At 38.9% G+C, this 19,736-nt stretch overlaps 1 protein-coding gene across 1 annotated transcript; it reads left to right on the top strand.

The window, feature by feature from the left end:
* The first annotated feature begins 943 nt into the window (after positions 1-943).
* slitrk2 (SLIT and NTRK-like family, member 2) lies at positions 944-8,468 on the top strand. The gene is made up of 2 exons (XM_054791886.1): positions 944-1,079; positions 1,167-8,468. Exon 2 carries the CDS (start codon positions 1,441-1,443, stop codon positions 4,093-4,095), a length of 2,655 nt encoding a protein of 884 aa, XP_054647861.1. The 5' UTR covers positions 944-1,079; positions 1,167-1,440; the 3' UTR covers positions 4,096-8,468.
* Positions 8,469-19,736: the final 11,268 nt, after the last annotated feature.

The following is a 19,736-nucleotide window of genomic DNA, read 5'->3' as shown; positions in this document are numbered from 1 at the left end:
TTGCACAAAGAATGTATATTAATTCAAAATAATTGTAAGTATGACATTTAATGAGTGGCTACTACTATTTTTGCGATTGTGACAAATACGTCACACAAGGCTTTCCACAGCAATTTTATGGCTAACAACTTGATGTACCGTATACAACACAGCAATACAGTTGAATAGTAATATTTGACACTCAATTAAAGCATTGAAATTGTTAAATTGGTTTAAAATGAGCTTTAACCGCAAAAAATAAGTGTTTGGAAAATTCCATATTTACCTGAGACAATGCCATTTTGGGGGTAGCCATACCCTGGGATAGTGACAAGACTGTCACATGACAACCACTCCAAAATGTTTTGTATACGTTACTTAATGAGTAAAATAAGTACAAAACTGTATACGGCTACTTTTAGGACATTTAAAGCGCTGGAGACACGTCTGTCACTATGGGTTCTTATGGGCTATAGTAATAGATTTTTCATGTTTTTATTGGACCATTATCTGGATCAAGATTGTTCTGTTTGCAACTTTAGTGTGTGTGTGTGTGCATGTGTAAGAGAGTGGGGTAAGATAGAATATGTTGGATGAGCTGACACAAAGACCCATTGGTTTGAAAACACTCCCTCCCCCACACACACCACCCCATCTTTCGCTCTCTACCTCGCACACACACAAATACACACACATATAGTCAGCAGTAGCAGCAGGAGACGCTCACTGCTGTGCTTGTTGTGTTGAGCGGAGGAAGAGGACCGACGGCTCCTGTAATCAGCTCGGGGAAGATAGATCTCCCATGACTCTCGCTCTCGCTCTAGTGTCTTGCTCATTGCCTCCCTGAGAGTTCATCTTCATTCCCCTCCTTTGCTTTGCGAACGGACTACTTGTTGTGCGTCATTGTGCAATAACAACATTTTTTTTCCTGGGACTTTTAATCATGGACCAAAATGACATGCTTTTTCAGTGCGGACGTGAAGCGAAAGAAGGAGCCTTTAGACGTCCGTGTCAGCCTCTGAATATTTACTGCAGCTGCGAGTGAGCTACTCGCCAAGAATTCACTGATATGCGGCCACTCTGAGGAAAAAGGGGAGGCAGTGAGTGGATTTGCTCCCGATGATTCTTGTCTCTGCGTCTTCCACAACGGATGCTCTTCATGTGCACTGTTTTTTTTCTTTAAACAGATTGTCTTTTCTCTTGTGCAGTGGAATTTTGGAGTTCCAAAGTGGAGGTCAGTGGACATCCAGTGTGTGAAGCTCTCATCTTAAATTAACACTGAAAAGCAGCGATGGCCTTGATTTTTGTGTGCTTGTTTGTGCATGTGTGCGTGAGATCTTGTTTGTGAACCATCTTGGTACTATGCCAATTCTCTCCTTGACTTTTTTTGTTCAACCCGAGGCTCACGCTGCATCGTTAAATGCCGGATCCATATCTTAGCAATCACTTTGGGCTGTAAAAATGCTGAGCGGTGTCCTCTTTCTGAGCGTCCTCACGGTCACCAGCCTGTCGCCGTCCGAGACTGAGAGCCGCAGAACTTCAGCCTTCAAAGATATCTGCAAGATCCGCTGTGCCTGCGAGGAGAGGGAGAATATTTTGAACATTAACTGTGAGAATAAAGGATTTACCACTGTTAGCCAATTCCAGGCACCCCCAAATAAGATCTCACAGCTTTTTCTCAATGGGAACTTCCTGTCTCGAATCAGTGCAAATGAATTTGTCAATTATGGCAATGTCACCTCTGTACATCTGGGGAATAATGGATTACAGGAGATCCAAACCAACGCTTTTCAAGGGCTGCGCTTCTTGAAGAGGCTGCACTTGAATAACAACAACCTTGAGGTGATAAAGGAGGACACATTTGCAGGACTAGAGAGTATGGAGTATTTGCAAGCAGATTATAATTATATCAGCACCATTGAACCTGGTGCTTTCAGCAAGCTGAACAAGCTTAAAGTGTTGATCCTCAATGATAACCTCCTGTTGTCTTTGCCTCCAAACATTTTCCGTTTTGTGCTCCTTACCCATTTGGATTTACGTGGTAACAGGCTGAAGACTTTGCCCTTTGCAGGGGTACTGGAGCACATTGGTGGGATCATGGAGATCCAATTGGAAGAAAACCCATGGAATTGTACTTGTGATCTCATTCCTCTTAAAGCATGGTTGGACACTATTTCAGTCTTTGTGGGGGACATAGTGTGCGAGACACCATTCAGGCTGCACGGTAAAGACATCACTCAGCTCATAAAGCAGGATCTGTGCCCACGCAGAAATGCTGGAGAACGTGTTCACCCTGCCTCTGACTCTCACTTTCAAGGAGTGCTGCCCGCAACCTACCTCCCTGGCATGATCATCCCCACACGTGCCCCTAAGGCTTCACGGCCACCCAAAATGCGATACAGGCCCACTCCTCGCATTTCAAAGGACAAACATGTCTTTGGGCCCATTATGGTTTACCAGACACGTTCTCCTGTGCCTATTTTGTGTCCAAGTGTGTGTGTCTGCACATCACAAAACCCCGACAGTGGACTGAACATCAACTGTCAAGAGCGGAAGTTGCATAACATCAGTGATCTCAACCCTAAGCCCTCCTTCCCCAGGAAACTGCACCTGACCGGTAACTACCTTCAGGTGATTTACAGAACAGATCTAACGGAGTACAGTCTACTGGAGCTGCTTCATTTAGGAAATAACAGGATAGCAGTGATTCAAGAGGGCGCATTTGAGAATCTCACAAATCTGAGACGGCTCTATTTGAATGGGAATTACATTGAGTCACTTTCACAATCACTTTTTGTTGGCCTTCAATCTCTCCAGTATCTTTATTTGGAATATAATATCATCAAAGAAATCTTACCGCAGACATTTAACGCTTTGCATAATCTACAGTTGCTTTTCCTCAACAATAACCTATTACGATCACTGCCGGACAATGTTTTCGGGGGCACCATGTTAACGAGACTCAACCTGCGGAATAATCATTTCTCATATCTCCCAGTTAAGGGTGTGCTTGATCAGTTATCTGCTTTTATCCAGATTGACCTACAGGAGAACCCTTGGGACTGCACCTGTCACATTGTGGCACTCAAAAATTGGATGGAGCTGTCCAGTACCAGTGTGGTGGTTAATGAAATAACTTGTGACTCACCCTCTAAGCATGCGGGTCACCTGCTGCGTTCACTGCGCAATGAGGCTATTTGCCCTGAGCCAAGCGAGGAGCCTCCGCCTCAATACGCACCCCCTACCAAAGCCCCTACATTAGTAAGCCCCAGTACTGAGTCACCAACACCCTTTTCCTCTTCTTCTTTTAGCTCAGTCAGCCCGACCGAATCCCGAATGCAAAGCCCTGAGTTACATCCAGAAGTACCGCTTTCAGTTCTAATTTTGGGGCTTCTTGTAGTTTTCATTCTCTCAGTCTGCTTTGGCGCAGGGCTCTTTGTTTTTGTTCTAAAACGACGCAAAGGGGTGGAACATGTCCCAACAGGATCTAACAATATAGATCTTAACTCATTCCAAGTGCAATATGGCTCCTATAATCCTGAACCAACCCAAGACAAAACCTCTGAAAGTCACGTATATAATTACATCCCCCCACCGGTGGGTTTCATGTGCCAGAACCCCATTTACATGCAGAAAGATGGCGAGCAGGTGGCGTATTACCGCAACCTGAAAGAGCTTAGCTTTGGTTCACTGAATGCAAAGAAGGATGATATTCTCACTCGCAGCCCAGGAGCATATACCATCAGTGCAGTGGATTTTATGGATAAACCCTTAACAACGCGGGGTTTGACCACCCCAGAGCCTCCTGAGATGTTGTATCAAAATGTCGGGGAGAGGCCCAACAAGGAGCTTCCAACAGCTACTGGCACATCTCCGTTCAGCTATAATTTCTGCACGTTACCCAAGAGACCTTGTATCGTGCCCCCTTACGAGGCTGCCACAGCCCCGAGGCATGTCTCCAACAAGGACAGGTTGTACGGCACACCCAGGAAATGCTTTGGCGTTGAGCTCCCATCCAAAAACAGTGAGCACCAATTTCTTCTTCATGGGAAGCTAAAAACAGAACCGGACTACTTAGAAGTGCTGGAAAAACAGACTGCTATGAGCCAGCTGTAAGACGGTGATGTATTATCCTTCCAACCTCTACTCCCAGTCTGCCTGCAAGGTTCTTTGCTTCTTTCATAAAGATTATTAAGAGTTAATCAGTAACTGGTATCATAGCCCACCATATAGCTATCTTATCTCTCACATGATTGACAGAGAGCAGACCCCTTTTTTATCGCTCCCATTTCTTCTCTTATTTTCTTTCCAATATGTATAAATGGATTATAAGAACTATATTATGATGAATTTCTATATTTTTCCTCCTGGGATGTATAAATTATTTCATCTGAAGACATGGATGATGGCAAGACCGTGTACAAATATGGCCTTGTGCATTCTTTTTCTAGAACTGAATTGTATTTTTTCTCTAAGATAAAGAAAAGTATTCATCGATCAGTCTTTGTAGATGGGGAAAAGCTACAGAATGACATTCCTGTATATACGTCGATTGCACATGTAAATGGTGAGTGTCCCCCCCCTTTGAAATTTAATGAGCAAACTCTCACTATATTTACTCCATAAAGTGCCTTTGCACTCAGTTGTTTAGTCATTGATGCTCTCTGCAGAATTCAAATGTTCTTTTATTCGGGTAGTGCTGTATTTTAAGGAATTCAATCTCCAAAAATATTTGTCTGTTGAAAAAAATGAATTCTAAATGTACTTGAGAGTGGGCACGTCATTATCTTTAACTTCAGACAGGGACAAACATGTATTTTGCTTTCAGTATTGTCTTTGGCGATGTACAACTTTAAAGAACAGTGTATGCTACAAGGGAGCAATATAGCGTTGTACAGTTGTGCCATTAAATTTTCACTGAAGCACTTTGTCAAGACGCTGAGCTTGAGGTGCATTTTGTTTAGACTGTGCATGATTATTTTTGGATTCAGCTGCGGAGTGTGATAATCTGTGTGTGCGTGCGTGCGTGCGTGCGTGTGTGTGTGTGTGTGTGTGTGTGTGGTGGGAGGCAGAGAAATAGAAAATTGAGCTTGCCTCTCCAGTGGAATGAAACTGACACTTTTTGGCTTCTCCTAAGTTTAACCCATAAGAGCCTACACGTGCCACAAACTTACACTGTACACCATTTCTGCTTGGCTAGAACTGATTAAATCCTTAAGTGACGTATAAGAAACATTTTGGAGTGGTTGTCATGTTGTAGTCATGTGACACAGGATGTGGCTTCCCCAAAATTACATTGTTACATCTCAAATAGTGGGGCGGGTCCCCCTGGGGCACTGGTTTCAGTTCTGAGTTAAGTCTGTACAGTACAGATCAATAAATAGATATTATCAGTTTCTCAATAGAATTTCAAATTGGTGGGGGGGGCAAAAACATTTCTGTCCTCCAGTGGGGAATAAGAGCAAATAAGAATCACTGGTATAAACACATGAAGGCGCTAGCTAACACAAGTGAAGGTGCTAGCCAATATCCACAAGCTTGCTTTTTGCTATTTAAGGTCATTTTAAACCCATTTAACAACTGAAATGCTTTAATATGGTGTAAATATTACTATCCAAGTGTTTTTACTATATTTCTTGAACAAATGGAGATAAAACAGGCTACGACTTTGAAATTGCTGTGGATGCCTGACTTGTCACAATTGCAAAAATGCTAATAAGCTACTCAATCAAGTCCACTGTTTTAATTATTTTTATTTTTTATTTTTTTTGTTCAATGCAAAGTACATTTGTGGTCCTAAGCAAAAAGAGTCAAGTTGTTATTTTCAAATAAGGAATACGTTTACCATGAACTTCCAATGTAACACACAGTATATGTCACGTCACAGATCTGTCACATTAATTAGTAGATTCGTAAACATAATTAGTCATCCCTCGTTTATGGCGGTTAATTGGTTCCAGACACAATCGCGCCATGTGAATTTCCACGAAGTAGAGTTTCTTATTTATAAATGGAATATTTTTGTAATTACAGCACAGAAAACCTGTTTACGGCCTTCTAAATACATTTTTTAACATTATTAGAGCTCTCTAGACATGAAATAGCACACCATAGTCACCTTTGCACTCATAATAGCATAATAGCAGAAAATCAGATGTGCAAGACATGAATAAAACATAATGTAGACTCGCATGTTAGCATTGGGAGAGTCACACTACACTTAGACTTAGACTTTATTGATCCACAAGGGAAATTGCTTCGTTACAGCAGCTCAATTGCAGAAGAAAAGTAAAAACACTTAAATAAAGTGCAATATGAAAAAAAAATGTAATAAAATAAAAAGTACTTCCTGCGATGGCTATTGTCTCATGAGTGTAACATTACTGACACTTAGTGACCAGTGTAGAATGCTACATATCATCACAACGTCTTTGAATGCGTCCTCATGAGGTGTTTCAACCACAATATCTTTAATATAAACAAAATAAAAATATTAAAATAAAACCGTGATAGAAAAAAGCCACTAAAGTAAAGCATGAAGGGATGATTGTATTGTGTTTTGCGTTCCATGGCACACCCCCCATCATATTCCTTCAAGCAGAAATTAGTCTGGGTTCTTGTGGGTTAATGAAAGCTTCTGTTCAGATTTTTGCTCTTCTTTGAATTAACCATGGTTTAAATCATGGTTCCCCCCTTGAACATTAATTCATGTGGGATGATGCAAAGCTTTGATATATGAAGTGTCAAAATAGAACAGTAGTTTAAGATTTGTAAAAGCTTTTTTTGGATGTTTGTGGGTGGGAGTGTTTAAAAAAAATCTCAGCAGTGAATTGCACCTTGTGGTTGAGAGGTACAAGAAGGTTTGAGCGGGAAGTGAGCATTGGTAAGCATCACAAAGGGGTTTCACGCTGCGGGAAAATAAAGTACCGTCATAAACGTGAGGCTGTTAGCATATTATACGTTTGTGCAGTTGGAAAAATCGTCCTTATTGATCGACTGTAATCCTGTCCTGAATGTGACATGGACCAACTGTGCTTTTGTTTCCCTTACTTCAACTCAAGTTGACATCAGCTGCTTTTATTCTGTTCATGGCCTCCCGGCCTTATCCCACTTCCTGCTCCATTGTTCATCCCCACTCATCCACACCAAACCCACGCCAGCTTCTTCTGGGACTTTTGTCCCAATGTCTTCCCCCTGCTGGATGTCTTGTCCACTGTGTATCTGTCCGAGGTTCATGTCTTCACGGGGTCATGTCGTCGCGGTTGGCATATGTTTTCCGGTTAGCGTAAAATACGGTGCGTGGACGCATCTTGTCGTGTCATTAATGCACTATGTGAGTGCAACTGTGTTCTTAATGTATTTTTATCACAAAACATCCTTGTTAGCATCCTATTCACATGCTAATACAAGGGAACAAGGCAGAAGTCAGCACCGTTGCCCGTCTATGATGTCATCAGCAGTTGAGTCTGTAGTTGCTAACTACCACAGTTACGCCACAAGTCTCACAAATGTTAACACAAATCACGTTTTTGTAGTTTTACAATTCTAGCTTTACATTTATAAAACAATTCTAAATGCATAAAAATGATGAATGAAAGGGTTAAATGAACATTTAAGCATACTGTAATCTTCAATGAAGACGTGTGACAAAGACACAATGTGGCAGCTACATCAACACGAACACCACCTTGGTGTTTTGTTATGAGTTATCTCTTGAATTCAATAAGTTTCTCGCCTTCTTTATCAAAATGTTGCCACTTGCAACTTTGTTGGGCTCCATTTTGGCTTGGTCTGCAGCCATAATCAAAAAGAAAAGCAGAGATTCGCTGCCACATCGTGTCTTTGGCAACAATAACCTCTTCAATGAAGGTAAAAGTAACCTTAAATGTTCATTTATCCTTTTCATTCATTATTTATATGCATTTTGAATTGTTTATGCATGTAAAACTATAATTGTAAAACGATAAAAATGTGTTTTGGTTTACTGGAACAAATTAATTGGATTTACATTATTTCTTATGAGAAAATTAGATTCAGTTAGAGTATGTTTCAGTTGAAGTTGGACCTTCTGAAATGGATTAATGACGCTAACCAAGGTTCCACTATTGTGAATTATAGTGAGATTGGATTTTAAATCAGCGCTCTTTTAGAAACAACATGTATATTTGCTATATGTCAAGTATACGCATCTACCATTGCACAAAATAAAATCAGCTTCAATAAGTCTATAACTCAGTATTGTCCAAAGTTAAACCTGTTCTTTTATTGGCCCGCGCCATATTCTAAAAATATAATTGATCAAGAAAACCAAAAAAGAAAAAAAAAGGAGAAAAATGTAATGTAACAAGAAAAAGCTGGAATTTTATGAGAATAAAGTAATATTAATAGGAAAAATAAAAATAACGTCATTTTAGTGGCATTAAGTTGAAATGTTAAAGACGCTTTTTTTCATAATGGATAATGACTTATGTGAAACAAAAAAAACATCAAATAAAGTTATAATTTTTTTTTAAATTTGGTGTTATGAGAATAAAGTAAAATATTAGGAGAAAAAACATAATAATAATATTGTAGAATACATATATATATATATATATATATATATATATATATATATATATATATATATATATATATATATATATATATATATATATATATATATATATATATATATATAATATTCCGAAAAGAAAATGTATGCAGATTATTTTAAAAGAAATTGGAAATATTTGGAAGATAAAATAATAATCACAAAGCTGAGATGCAGTTCTTCTTAGTTTATACAAGAGTGGCCCTTGCATCCTTTCATTTTTTTAACATGGGCCCTCGGTGAAACAAATTTGGATACCTCTGCAATATCTTCATTACTGGTGTCATTTTGTTGAACAAGAATGTTGCGCATCTTTAAGGACAAAAAGCGATGTTTGCCTAGAAAAATGTATTTGTGAAATCTCTGTGTTGGTGTGGACATAGCCTTCAGGTGTCCTGAGAAGTGTGACAGTTTGGAGGAAATATTCCCTAAATTAGGTCTGTCCATCCCTGCTGACATTGCGAGAGGGAATGCTGCACATAAGGAGGTTGTTACAGTGAGTTTCAGTGTTTTTGCTGGTTAAAGTAATAATGCAAACGTTAGTTCAGTTCATTTTTTTTTTTCACTTCCTCCAACAGTCTTTGAGCGTGTAAAAATGATCAAGTTATTTTTGGCACATTTCGAAGCAACTGTCGTGAACTTTCCAGGTCACATTCCTATTTTTAGAATTAAGAGGACCAGGTAGCACTTATATCTAAGTTTTCTGCTTTTGGCTATTGGATGATTTATGACAACGTTAAAGCCTCACGGCAGATGCTGTGTAGCCAATTGATTTGGATGCAAACAACAGAACAACAGAATAAGATTAATATATATACATCAATTGCAGATGGGCATTTGTAGGCTATTTGTAGGACTATTGGAAGTATTTTAACACTTTAGATATTTTGCTTGCATCTTTGCAGTGCAGAATTTTTCCTGACCAAACAGTCAGCATTAGAACATTACACAGAAAATAAAGAAAAACTAGAAATGGCAGTCTAGTAGCTTCTCATAGAATGCCTTCTTGGCAGACACACTCACATAGCACAACCAGAGTTGCACAACACTTAGATATGACTCATGGAAAAAAATACAGGCATAAAAGGCAAACAAAACACATATCAGGTGCATTGTTCTCTCTCTCAGACACAAGCTTAACTTTCACATTACAGAGGGGAGTGGCTACTGCTATCGAGACTCTGTGTACTTTCATTCTGGGCTCGTGATCGAGCTTCCTCATGGATGTTAAAAGTCCAGCGTTGTAACCGAATATATTGCACTTTTTTTCATACAGTTTCGAAACCTTTTAAATTGTGTGATCATTGACTAAATCTTCGACCACAATGCAGTCCCAAGAACCGGGAAGGAAAGCTAAAGAAAAACCTTTTACAGGCGCAAATCTCTTAAAAAATGGCAACTGCAAAGACAAAATGGGATGAATATGTGAACAATTTTCTTCAAGATACGCAAATTCACAAGGTTTGGTTTTGAGTGTAATATAACCCTCAGGAAGGTGATTTAGTTCAAAATAATAATAGCAGCAAATAAAAAGAAGAAGAAAAACAATTTCAAAAGGGTCCCTTTGTCACTAGCACCACAAAACAGTTTTTTCATGACATTTATTTATTGCGCATATTAACCTCCCGAGACCCAGCAATGCATTTTTGTTCTCTATAAGGGACAAAGAAGCGTTTCACAGCCTTATTTCAAACACTCTACCAGAATAAAACCTGTTGTGCTTTATTGGGGCTTGTCCAATTTTTCAATGTTTTACAATGTCAATACAAATGGAATCTAAAAAAATATAGGTGATTACAGCCATGAAGTGATTTACATTGTAAATCATTTTCTTGAGTCTTGTTCTTTTCAAAAAAAAGAAAGGATTACACAATCCTTTGCCACTTCACGCTTCAAAGTTTTCCGTTGCACTCTTTCACGGCTTTAAAAATACATAATGTATGAATGAATAAATCATAAATCATATTAGTTTACCTGTTAGTCAAAAAACATGCAGATTTAAGCTAACATTTTTGTATTTCTACCTAAATGTTGCATTTATAAGCATAATAGAGATGAAAAGGGGGGTAACTAGACACTAGTTACTAGCTAGACAATAACCATGGCGATGGTGTCAGACAAATATAGAAGAGATAAGCGCTATACAGCAGACTTCACACCAACAGGTAAGCAAATACATTTACAGAACAACTACTAATACGACGGGGAATGACAAACAACAACTTACATAACATTAAACACATAAACACAACTATTTACAAAGCAGTCCAGTAAAGCATGCTGGGAAGCAGGAAGTGTTCCCAGCGACGCTATCATACATTTAAAGAAAAAAACTACTTCACAGCTTTGTGATATTGGTGAAAAAGTATATTATGACTATGAACTTCGCTCTTTTCCCCCCCCATTTTTGTTGTTTTTTCCAAATATTTCAAGTTTCATCTTAAATAATAAAATTCATAAAAATAACTTATTTTTTCTTGAATATTTCAATTCTCTGCTACTAAAATGAAATATATTTTTCTTCATAATGTTGTGACTTTATTCTTGTTAAATTACTGCTGACTTTTCCATTTTTAAATTTTTTTTGTTAAATTATCACAATAAACATTAGCACAATAAAAAAAAAACAGTCACAGGCCGCAAATAGCCCACAGGCCACTTTGGACACCCCTGATCTATATTATGTCTAAATTTATATGTTTTATGTCTCTTATTATGCTTACTATCCTGGGTAATAGAAGTGTAAAGCTGACTATTTATACATTAAAACATAAACATTTATAAATGAGGAATCCTACTTTGTGGAAATTCACTGAACACAGTTGGATCTGGAACCCCACTGCAAAATAAACACATTTTCCGATTTAAAAAAGTATACAGTATATAGTGGTATGCAAAAGTATGGACACCCCTAATCATTTTCAAGATTTTACTTTATAAATCACTGGTTGTTTGGATCAGCAATTTCAGTTAAATATATCATATAGCAGACGAACACAGTGATGTATGAGACGTGAAATGAAGTTTATAGGATTTACACAAAGTGTGCAATAATTATTTAAACAAAAGTGCAGGCGCATACATTTGGGCACCCTTTTTGTTTTATTGATTTGAATACCTTTAGCACTGATTATTGCAAGACAATATTTGTTTGGTAAGCTCACTGACCCTTGACCAACCAGTTGTTTTCCTCTTTGCATCTTCTCTGAAGAATGGCCCCATGGGAGTCTCAAAACAACTGTCAAACGACCTGAATGCAAAGATTGTTCAACATCATGGTTTAGGGGAAGGACACAAAAAGCTAGCTCAGAGATTTCAGCTCTCAGGTTCCACTGTGAGGAACATAGTGAGGAAATGGAAGAGAACAGGCACAGTTCTAGTTAAGGCCCGGCGTGGCAGGCCAAGAAAAATCTCAGATAAGCAGAGGTGAAGGATGGTCAGAGCAGTCAAATTAAAACCACATACCAGCTCCAAACACCTACAACATGGTCTTGCTGCAGATGGTGTCACTGTGCATCGTTCAGTGCACTTTGCACAAGGGGATGCTGTATGGGAGAGTAATGCGGAAGAAGCCTTTTCTGCGCACATGCCACAAACAGAGTCGCTTGAGGCATGCTAAAGCACATTTGGACAAGCCAGCTTCATTTTGGAATAAGGTGCTGTGGACGGACGAAACTAAAATTGAGTTATTTGGACATAACAAGGGGTGGTATGCATGGCGGATGAAGAACACAGCATTCCCAGACAAACAAATTAGGTTCAAAACAGGAAAAGCGACGCCAAAATAGAAAAAACAAAGACAATGCAACAATCATTCTTTTGTCTTTGTCATTACTAAATGCAATGACAAAACGCAAGTGGAAAAGACAAATACAAAACAGAAAAAACAACGGCGAATTGGAAAAAACAAACACAATACAGAAAAAACAATGACAAAATGGAAAAAGAATATGACTACATTTGTATATATTTTTTTTATTATTGCTTCTCTTTGTATTTCCACACAAATTCCCTTTTAATTTTGGCACTCCTGTGATTCCATACTTGACCAGTACTGACAGTGCATCAAACCTAACGCTAACTTGGACAGTAACATGCTGTATCTCTCCATTCTTTTTGAATGTAAATACTCCTATGCACTTCATGTTGACGTGATCAATAATGCTTGATTAAAACGTGCACTGTTTCTCTCAGACAAAAAAATAAAAAATAAATGTTAGTTCCATTCCCAGTGTCCCAGTGCCCTCTACTGGTCAAGCTAAGATAGTTTTGTCTCAAGGTATGTTGACGTGACTTACAAATAACGTGTGAGAACGGGTGTCAACTATGGCATAACTTATTGCCCGCGGATGCGGAACGTATGAATCATACGTTGACATACGTCGAAAAGTTTTATGCAGGCACAACATTTTTGGACAACTTAGACGTATGCCGGCGTGCTTCCGCGTGCTGTTAACATATACAAAACTTGACCGTAACTTATTCGACGTACGCCAGCGTATTGGCCAAATTTTTCATACGTTGGCGTAAACTGGCTAAATCGTCAAGGTATGACAGGGCCTTAAGGCATTCATGCAGAGGAATAAGTACAACGTTCTGGAATAGCCGTCTCAGTCCCCAGACCTGAATATTACTGAAAATCTGCGGTGTGATTTAAAGCGGGCTGTTCATGCTTGTAAACCATCAAACCTGACTGAACTGGAACAATGGTCAAAAATACCTTCAACCAGAATCCAGACCCTCATTGGAAGATATAGGAAGCGTTTAGAGGCTGTTATTTCTGCAAAACGAGGATCTACAAAATTTTTACTATATTTTTATGTTGGGGTGCCCAAATTTATGCGCCTGCCTACTTTTGCGTAAATAATTATTGCACACTTTCTGTAAATCATTTCACTTCTCATATATCACTGTGTTTGTCTGCTATATGATATATTTAACTGAAGTTGCTGATCAGAATAACCAGTGATTTATAGAGGAAAATCTTGTCTTGAAAATTTTGTCTTGAAAATTGCTGTGCCATTATTCAAACTGTCCACTGAGGAATCAACACTGATTGACAATCAATTTCACCATCTGTTGAGCAAATGGAATAGACATCAGGTGGTGTGTTTTTCCACTTTCATTTTGATAATAATATTTCATTAATTCAGATCTAGGATGTGTTATGGATGTGTTCCCTTTATTTTTTTGAGCCGTATATATACCGATATGTGTAACATCACATATCTCCTGTCGTGGAAGGACTGGACCGGACAGGACTGACCTTATTACCTATTATGTATAATTATTACTATGTATTATTATTATTTATCTATATTATACTACAAATTTGACGTGATCTGTTCCGTATTTATTTACTTATTCTATTTTTTTATTTTTGCATCTCACATCTATCCATCCATCTGTGCACATGTATGTATGTATCTATGTATGTATCTATCTATGTACTGTATCTATCTATCTCTGTACCTATGTATGTATGTATATATGTATGTCGTGGAATTAACGCCGCCTCCATGAGTGGCTGCCTTTCAAGCAGGTCTGTTTGTTTATTCAAGCACATTTTTACGTGCCATGAGAGCGACATCCGGCATCGGTGTGATTCCCTTTCTACCCATTGATATCGAGGCGGCCATGCCGGAGCTAAGATGAAAGTCAAGTGGCTAGCAAGGAAGTGGAGATTCAGGCCTTCAGTACCTTCTATTATCGTGTGAAAGTGAATTCACTGCTGAGCAAGAACGACAAGATGGCAAGAACGTCAAGACCTTCAAATTTGTGCTTCACTGAATGGCTAAGAGCTAGCGTCCCAGAGGCTAAGGAGCTAGACGACTTCAGTATAGTCAGAGCAGCCAGGGACAAGAACCTGTGGAAAGTGCAAAGGGGGTGGGCTTGCACTGAATGTGAACAAGCGGTGGTGTCATCCTGTCCATGGGAGCATTAAACTGTCCATCTATACAGCATTTTTTAAATATGGGTTTCCATTATCAGGAAAAAATCAGATACTGATTTCATTTCAGAGTGGCCTTTTATTGTGGGCAGTCTAAGGCACGCCTGTGCACTAATCATGGTGCCTGATCAGTGAGGTGGGATGGATTATCTCAGCAAAGGAGAAGTGCTCCCTATCACAGATTTAGACAGATTTGTGAACAATATTTGAGAGAAATGGTGGTATTGTATGTGTGGAAACGGTTTTAGATCTTTGAGTTCATCTCATAAAAAATGGGAGCAAAAACAAAAGTGTTGCGTTTATATTTTTGTTGAGTGTATATATACACTGCTCAAAAAAGAAAGGGAACACTCAATTCACACTCAGTCAAAACTGCTGTGCCATTATTCAAACTGTCCACTTAATAAGCAGATTGACAATCAATTTCACATGCTGTTGAGCAAATGGAATAGACAACAGGTGGCGTGTTTTTCCACTTTAATTTTGAGTGTGACTCCAAATCCAGACCTTCATGGGTTAATAAATTTGATTTCAGTTGATAATTTTTGTGATTTTGTTGTCAGCACATTAAACTATGTGAAGACCAAAATATTTAATAAGAATATTTCATTAATTTAGATCTAGAACGTGATATTTTAGTGCTCCCTTTACTTTTTTGAGTGATGTGTAACATCAGATATCTTTTTCTTGAGTAAAATTGTTGTAACGTAACAATACCGTTAAATGAGTACATTTGTTTTGTTGGCTGCTCCACCCATCTCTGAGTAGATAATTCATTTATCACATATTTTATATAAGAATACACTTGTGTTCCTTGATTTATGTTATTTTTGGAAAGATTGAATTTATTTTTAGTTAAAGGGGTATTGTTTAAAATACACGAATTTGCTGATTATTTTGATTGATAACTTTCATGTTCTTGTTTTATATTCTTAGTTTGTTGCATTAAAACTACTCAATTGGATCAATAAAGTTGTTATCTGAGCCATCTGAGAAGATCAAATACATTGTTTTTGGTGCCTAACTGTTTCCCAAGCATATTAGTGTGTGAATGTATAAACAAGAGGCATTAACTTCAATTGTTTTGTAGAAAGGCGCTTTATGAAAGTAAGTACATTTATTTGTATTCACTGACAGCACAGCCTTGCCACATCCAATATGGCGGTGACGTTGACATCAGGCTCAGCACTCTGCTGAGTCTACGTATACGGTTTTTGACAACAGCACTTCCTGTTTTCCAGCGTGCTTTGCTGTACTGTTGTTGTAAATGGCTGATAAGTTACACGTTTAGGGCTCACGTAGCTGCTGATTATTCAGCATCATTCGTTGTTAGTGTCTTGTCTGTTGTTATCTATCTGTTGTTGCTGTGTGCTGTTTTTTTTTTTTAGCTCTTTCTTTAAAAACACTGTGAGTAAGACTGGTATGTGGAATGATAACCCCCCACGATTTCTATGGAGCTGGTAAGTTTGTTGTGAGCTATGTCATTACTCTGCTTGCTAAATAATTAGTTACAGTACTTCTTCCTCCCAGACTTGTGAGTGGCACAGTATTAACTACATCATTCAGCTTTGCTGTTGATTGCAATTCTGCGATGTCGGCTTTTAATGTATGGAAAAAAAAAATGATACCGATGTTGGCCGATATGATAATTACATATATATGTATATACGTATATGTATATATATATATATATATATATATATATATATATATATATAAAGTTTGGACACCCATGACATAGATAAAGCAGGAAGGTATCAGTTTACCGCAGTCAGCAGAGTTGTGCGCCTTTGTTGTTCTAGAAGAAGCAAGCCGAAAAAGCAATCTCCTTTAATGTTGCCATTAATCTTACTGCTGCATCTTATTTTCTCTAAACCCAGACGCTTTCTCTACCTGCACGCTTTTATTCTTTTGAACCTTTCTGCTCTCACTTGTGGCCCCTGAGTGCTTAACTTTATTTATATATATACATATATACACATGTATATGCAATTGCTTTCATTTGTGGTTTCTGGTGCAACGTCGCACAGCGAGCAGTAGAGATGCTGCAGCAGGCAAAGCTGTGAATGCTGTCATGTGGGCTTCCTCTTTTTTTCCTTCTTCTTCTTCTTCTCCTTTTTAACAAGCTTTGCCATTTCAGCTGCTTGGTGAATGAGAGGAAGAAGAAAGAGAGAGCAGGAGAGGGCGAAGGAGAGAGGTTAGGGGAAATGAACGGGACGAGGGAGAGCGTTCATTCCTCTCCTTCTCTGAAAATGGAGTGATTTTCCTTCCTTAGGCACAATTGCTCCTCTGTGTCTTTTTAGTGGCAGTGAAGGAAGGAGAGAGAAAGTGCTGTCTCGCTCACTCACACACACGCACACACACACACACACACCCACACACACACACACACACACAGGGGATATAAGGGAGGGTTTGAACATGTGCAGCCTTGCACACCAATGAGGAGGCTTTCTCCACCAGAACACTCTCTTCTCTTATCTTGAAGCCCTGGGACTTTGGTGCACGAGTGAAAGCGAATGAATGAGTGGCTGAATAGGTGAGGGTGTGTTCATTTATTCCAGCGGTGTCCAAACTTCTTCGAGCAAGGCCCACATACTGAAAAATGAAAGGATGCAAGGGCCACTTTGATATTTTGTAAAATAACACATGGAGATATGCTGAGAAGTTATACAGTATATATTGTATTGTGTATTTCAAGAAAAAACTGCATCTCAGCTTTGTGATACACTTTACTCTCATAACATTATAACTTTTTCCGCAACCACGTTTTCAAAAAATTACAACTTTATTTGTGGTTTTTGTTTGTTTCTCATAATATTACAGCTTGAAAATAAGAACAACTCTCTTTAATGTTTAACTTTACGATACTAAAATGATTCTTCATAACATTGCAAAATGATTCTGGTAAAATTACGACTTTTTTTGTTAGATTACAACTTTTTTCTATCAACATTTTCACTTTATTCTTTTAAAATTACTGCTGATTTGTCAATTTTTGCAGTTTTTTTTTTTTTTTTTGGTAAATTATATTTTTAGAATGTGCTGTGGGCCAGTAAAAAAAACAGCCGCAGGCCACAAATGATCCCCAGACCGCACTTTGGGCACCCCGACATCTTCATACAATGCATGTGTGACTGACTCATCTTTGCAGCGCTGCAAAGTTATCCGTTACAATGGTACGCTCTCAGATAAGCTTGAAATGGATAAATAGCAATGTAGTGTCTAATGTACGCTGTCACCTTCTTATATTTCTCCATCTCTCTTTACCTCCCTCTCTGAGAAATATGATAGAGAAGTATAAATTGGTATTCTTGCCGAGTGGCTCAATTTGTGGCTAAGCGATTCAGAGATGACTTTGAAGCATAAGGGCTGTTGCTTTGAAGCATGAGGGCTGTTGCTTTGAGTTGATTTATCGAGGCCATTTCCGTGCTCTTTTCACTGGCTGTGTGTGTGTGTGTGTGTGTGTGTTGCCATTTCTCTGACTGGCGCGTGATTGTGTTGGTTATGCTGTGGGTGAGAGGTGATTTTATCACCTACAATTTGAATCATTTTTTGTAACTGACTGCTTCCATCCATTGTGCATGTGTGCTTTTTCAGGATAGAGGGTAGGGGCATACAGGGTAAGTCTTAAAAAGTCTAACATTCAATCATTTGAAATCAAGGCCTTAAAATGTCAAAAATTTCCCTAAAGTCTTGTAAAATGTCTAAAATATGATTTTGAAACGTCTTAAAAATGACATACGTTACTTTTATTTAAAACAAATGCATAAAATTGAACAGGTCGGCACCCTTCTGGTTGGGAGTGAGGTCTTCCCTCTGGTGGAGGAGTCTTGTATCTCGGGGTCATGTTCACGAGTGAGGGAAGCTTGGAGCGTGAGATTGACAGGCAAATTTGTGCAGCGTCTGCAATAATGAGGTCGCTGTGCCAGAAGGCAAAGCTCTCAATTTACCAGTCAATCTATGTTCCCACCCTCACCTATGGACATGAGGTTTGGGTCGTCACTGAAAGAACGACAGCACAGATACAAGCGGCCAAAATGAGTTTCCGCCGTAGGGTGGCTGGACTCACCTGAGAGATAGGTGAGGAGCTCACTCATCCAGGAGGAACTAGATAGAATAGAATAGAAGAACCACGGCCACTTGAGGTGGCTCAGACGTCTAGTCCGGATGCCTCCTGGACGCCTCCCTGGTCCGGGCATGCCCAGCGAGGAGGCGGCTCCTAGGCAGACCTAGAACACGCTGGAGGGATCATGTCTCACAGCTGGCCTGGGAACGCCTCTGTGTGCTCCCGGTGGAACTGGAAGAGGTGGCTGGGAAACAGGAAATCTGGATTTCCCTATAGAAACTGCTGTCCCCGCGACCTGGACTCGGATAAGCGGAAGACATGGAGGGATGGATGGATGGCATAAACTTCAGTCTCGCTTTGAAATGTTTGATTTTTGAGGACGCTGTAACATAATACAAAACAGAAATATACTACCTGTGTGGCCCGGCCACAATTTATTGTATTATAGTTACAGTATTTCTGATTTATAGTACAGTAAACTTGTAATTGGTTCCAAATGTGATAAGTGAATTCCTTATTTATAAATTGAATACTTTTGTAGTTAGGTCATAGAAAACCTTCTAAATACGTTTTTTTTTTACATTAGAGCCCTCTCGACATGAAATAACACCTCTATAGTCACCTTTAGACTCTTATTACATAATATAGTCCACATAACAAGAGAAATAAGACTCGTGATCATGAAATTGTAAAAGTTATTACTTTTCCTTAGTTTTTCTTTCCAGTTCTTGGGACCAAATTTGCTATCGGAGAAGTAGGGAATGATCACATAATTTAAAAGGTTTGGAATTTGTTTAAAAAAATAAGAGCAATACATTTGGTTACAGCACTGGACTCGATCAAGAGCCCAGAATGAAAGTACACAGAGTCTATATCGCACAGGGGTTGTCCAAACTACAGCCTGCGGGCCCTAATGCGGCCAGTGGGTTTTCTCCGGGTACTCCGGTTTCCGCCGAACCATTTTACAAAATATGAAGAAAAACATACCAATATCAAAGTGGCCCCCCGCATCCTATGACTTTTCAGTATGTGGCACTCGGTGGAAAAAGTTTGGACACTCCTGATATAACAGTTGCCGCACCCCTCTAGAAAGTGAAAGTTAGTTTGTGCAGAAGTGAGCGTTAAGCTTGTGTGAGTGAGAACAA

The sequence above is a fragment of the Dunckerocampus dactyliophorus genome, chromosome 11 (genome assembly GCF_027744805.1).
Source record: "Dunckerocampus dactyliophorus isolate RoL2022-P2 chromosome 11, RoL_Ddac_1.1, whole genome shotgun sequence".
Lineage (NCBI taxonomy): Eukaryota > Metazoa > Chordata > Actinopteri > Syngnathiformes > Syngnathidae > Dunckerocampus > Dunckerocampus dactyliophorus.
This window is presented reverse-complemented; position numbering and strand designations above follow the sequence as displayed.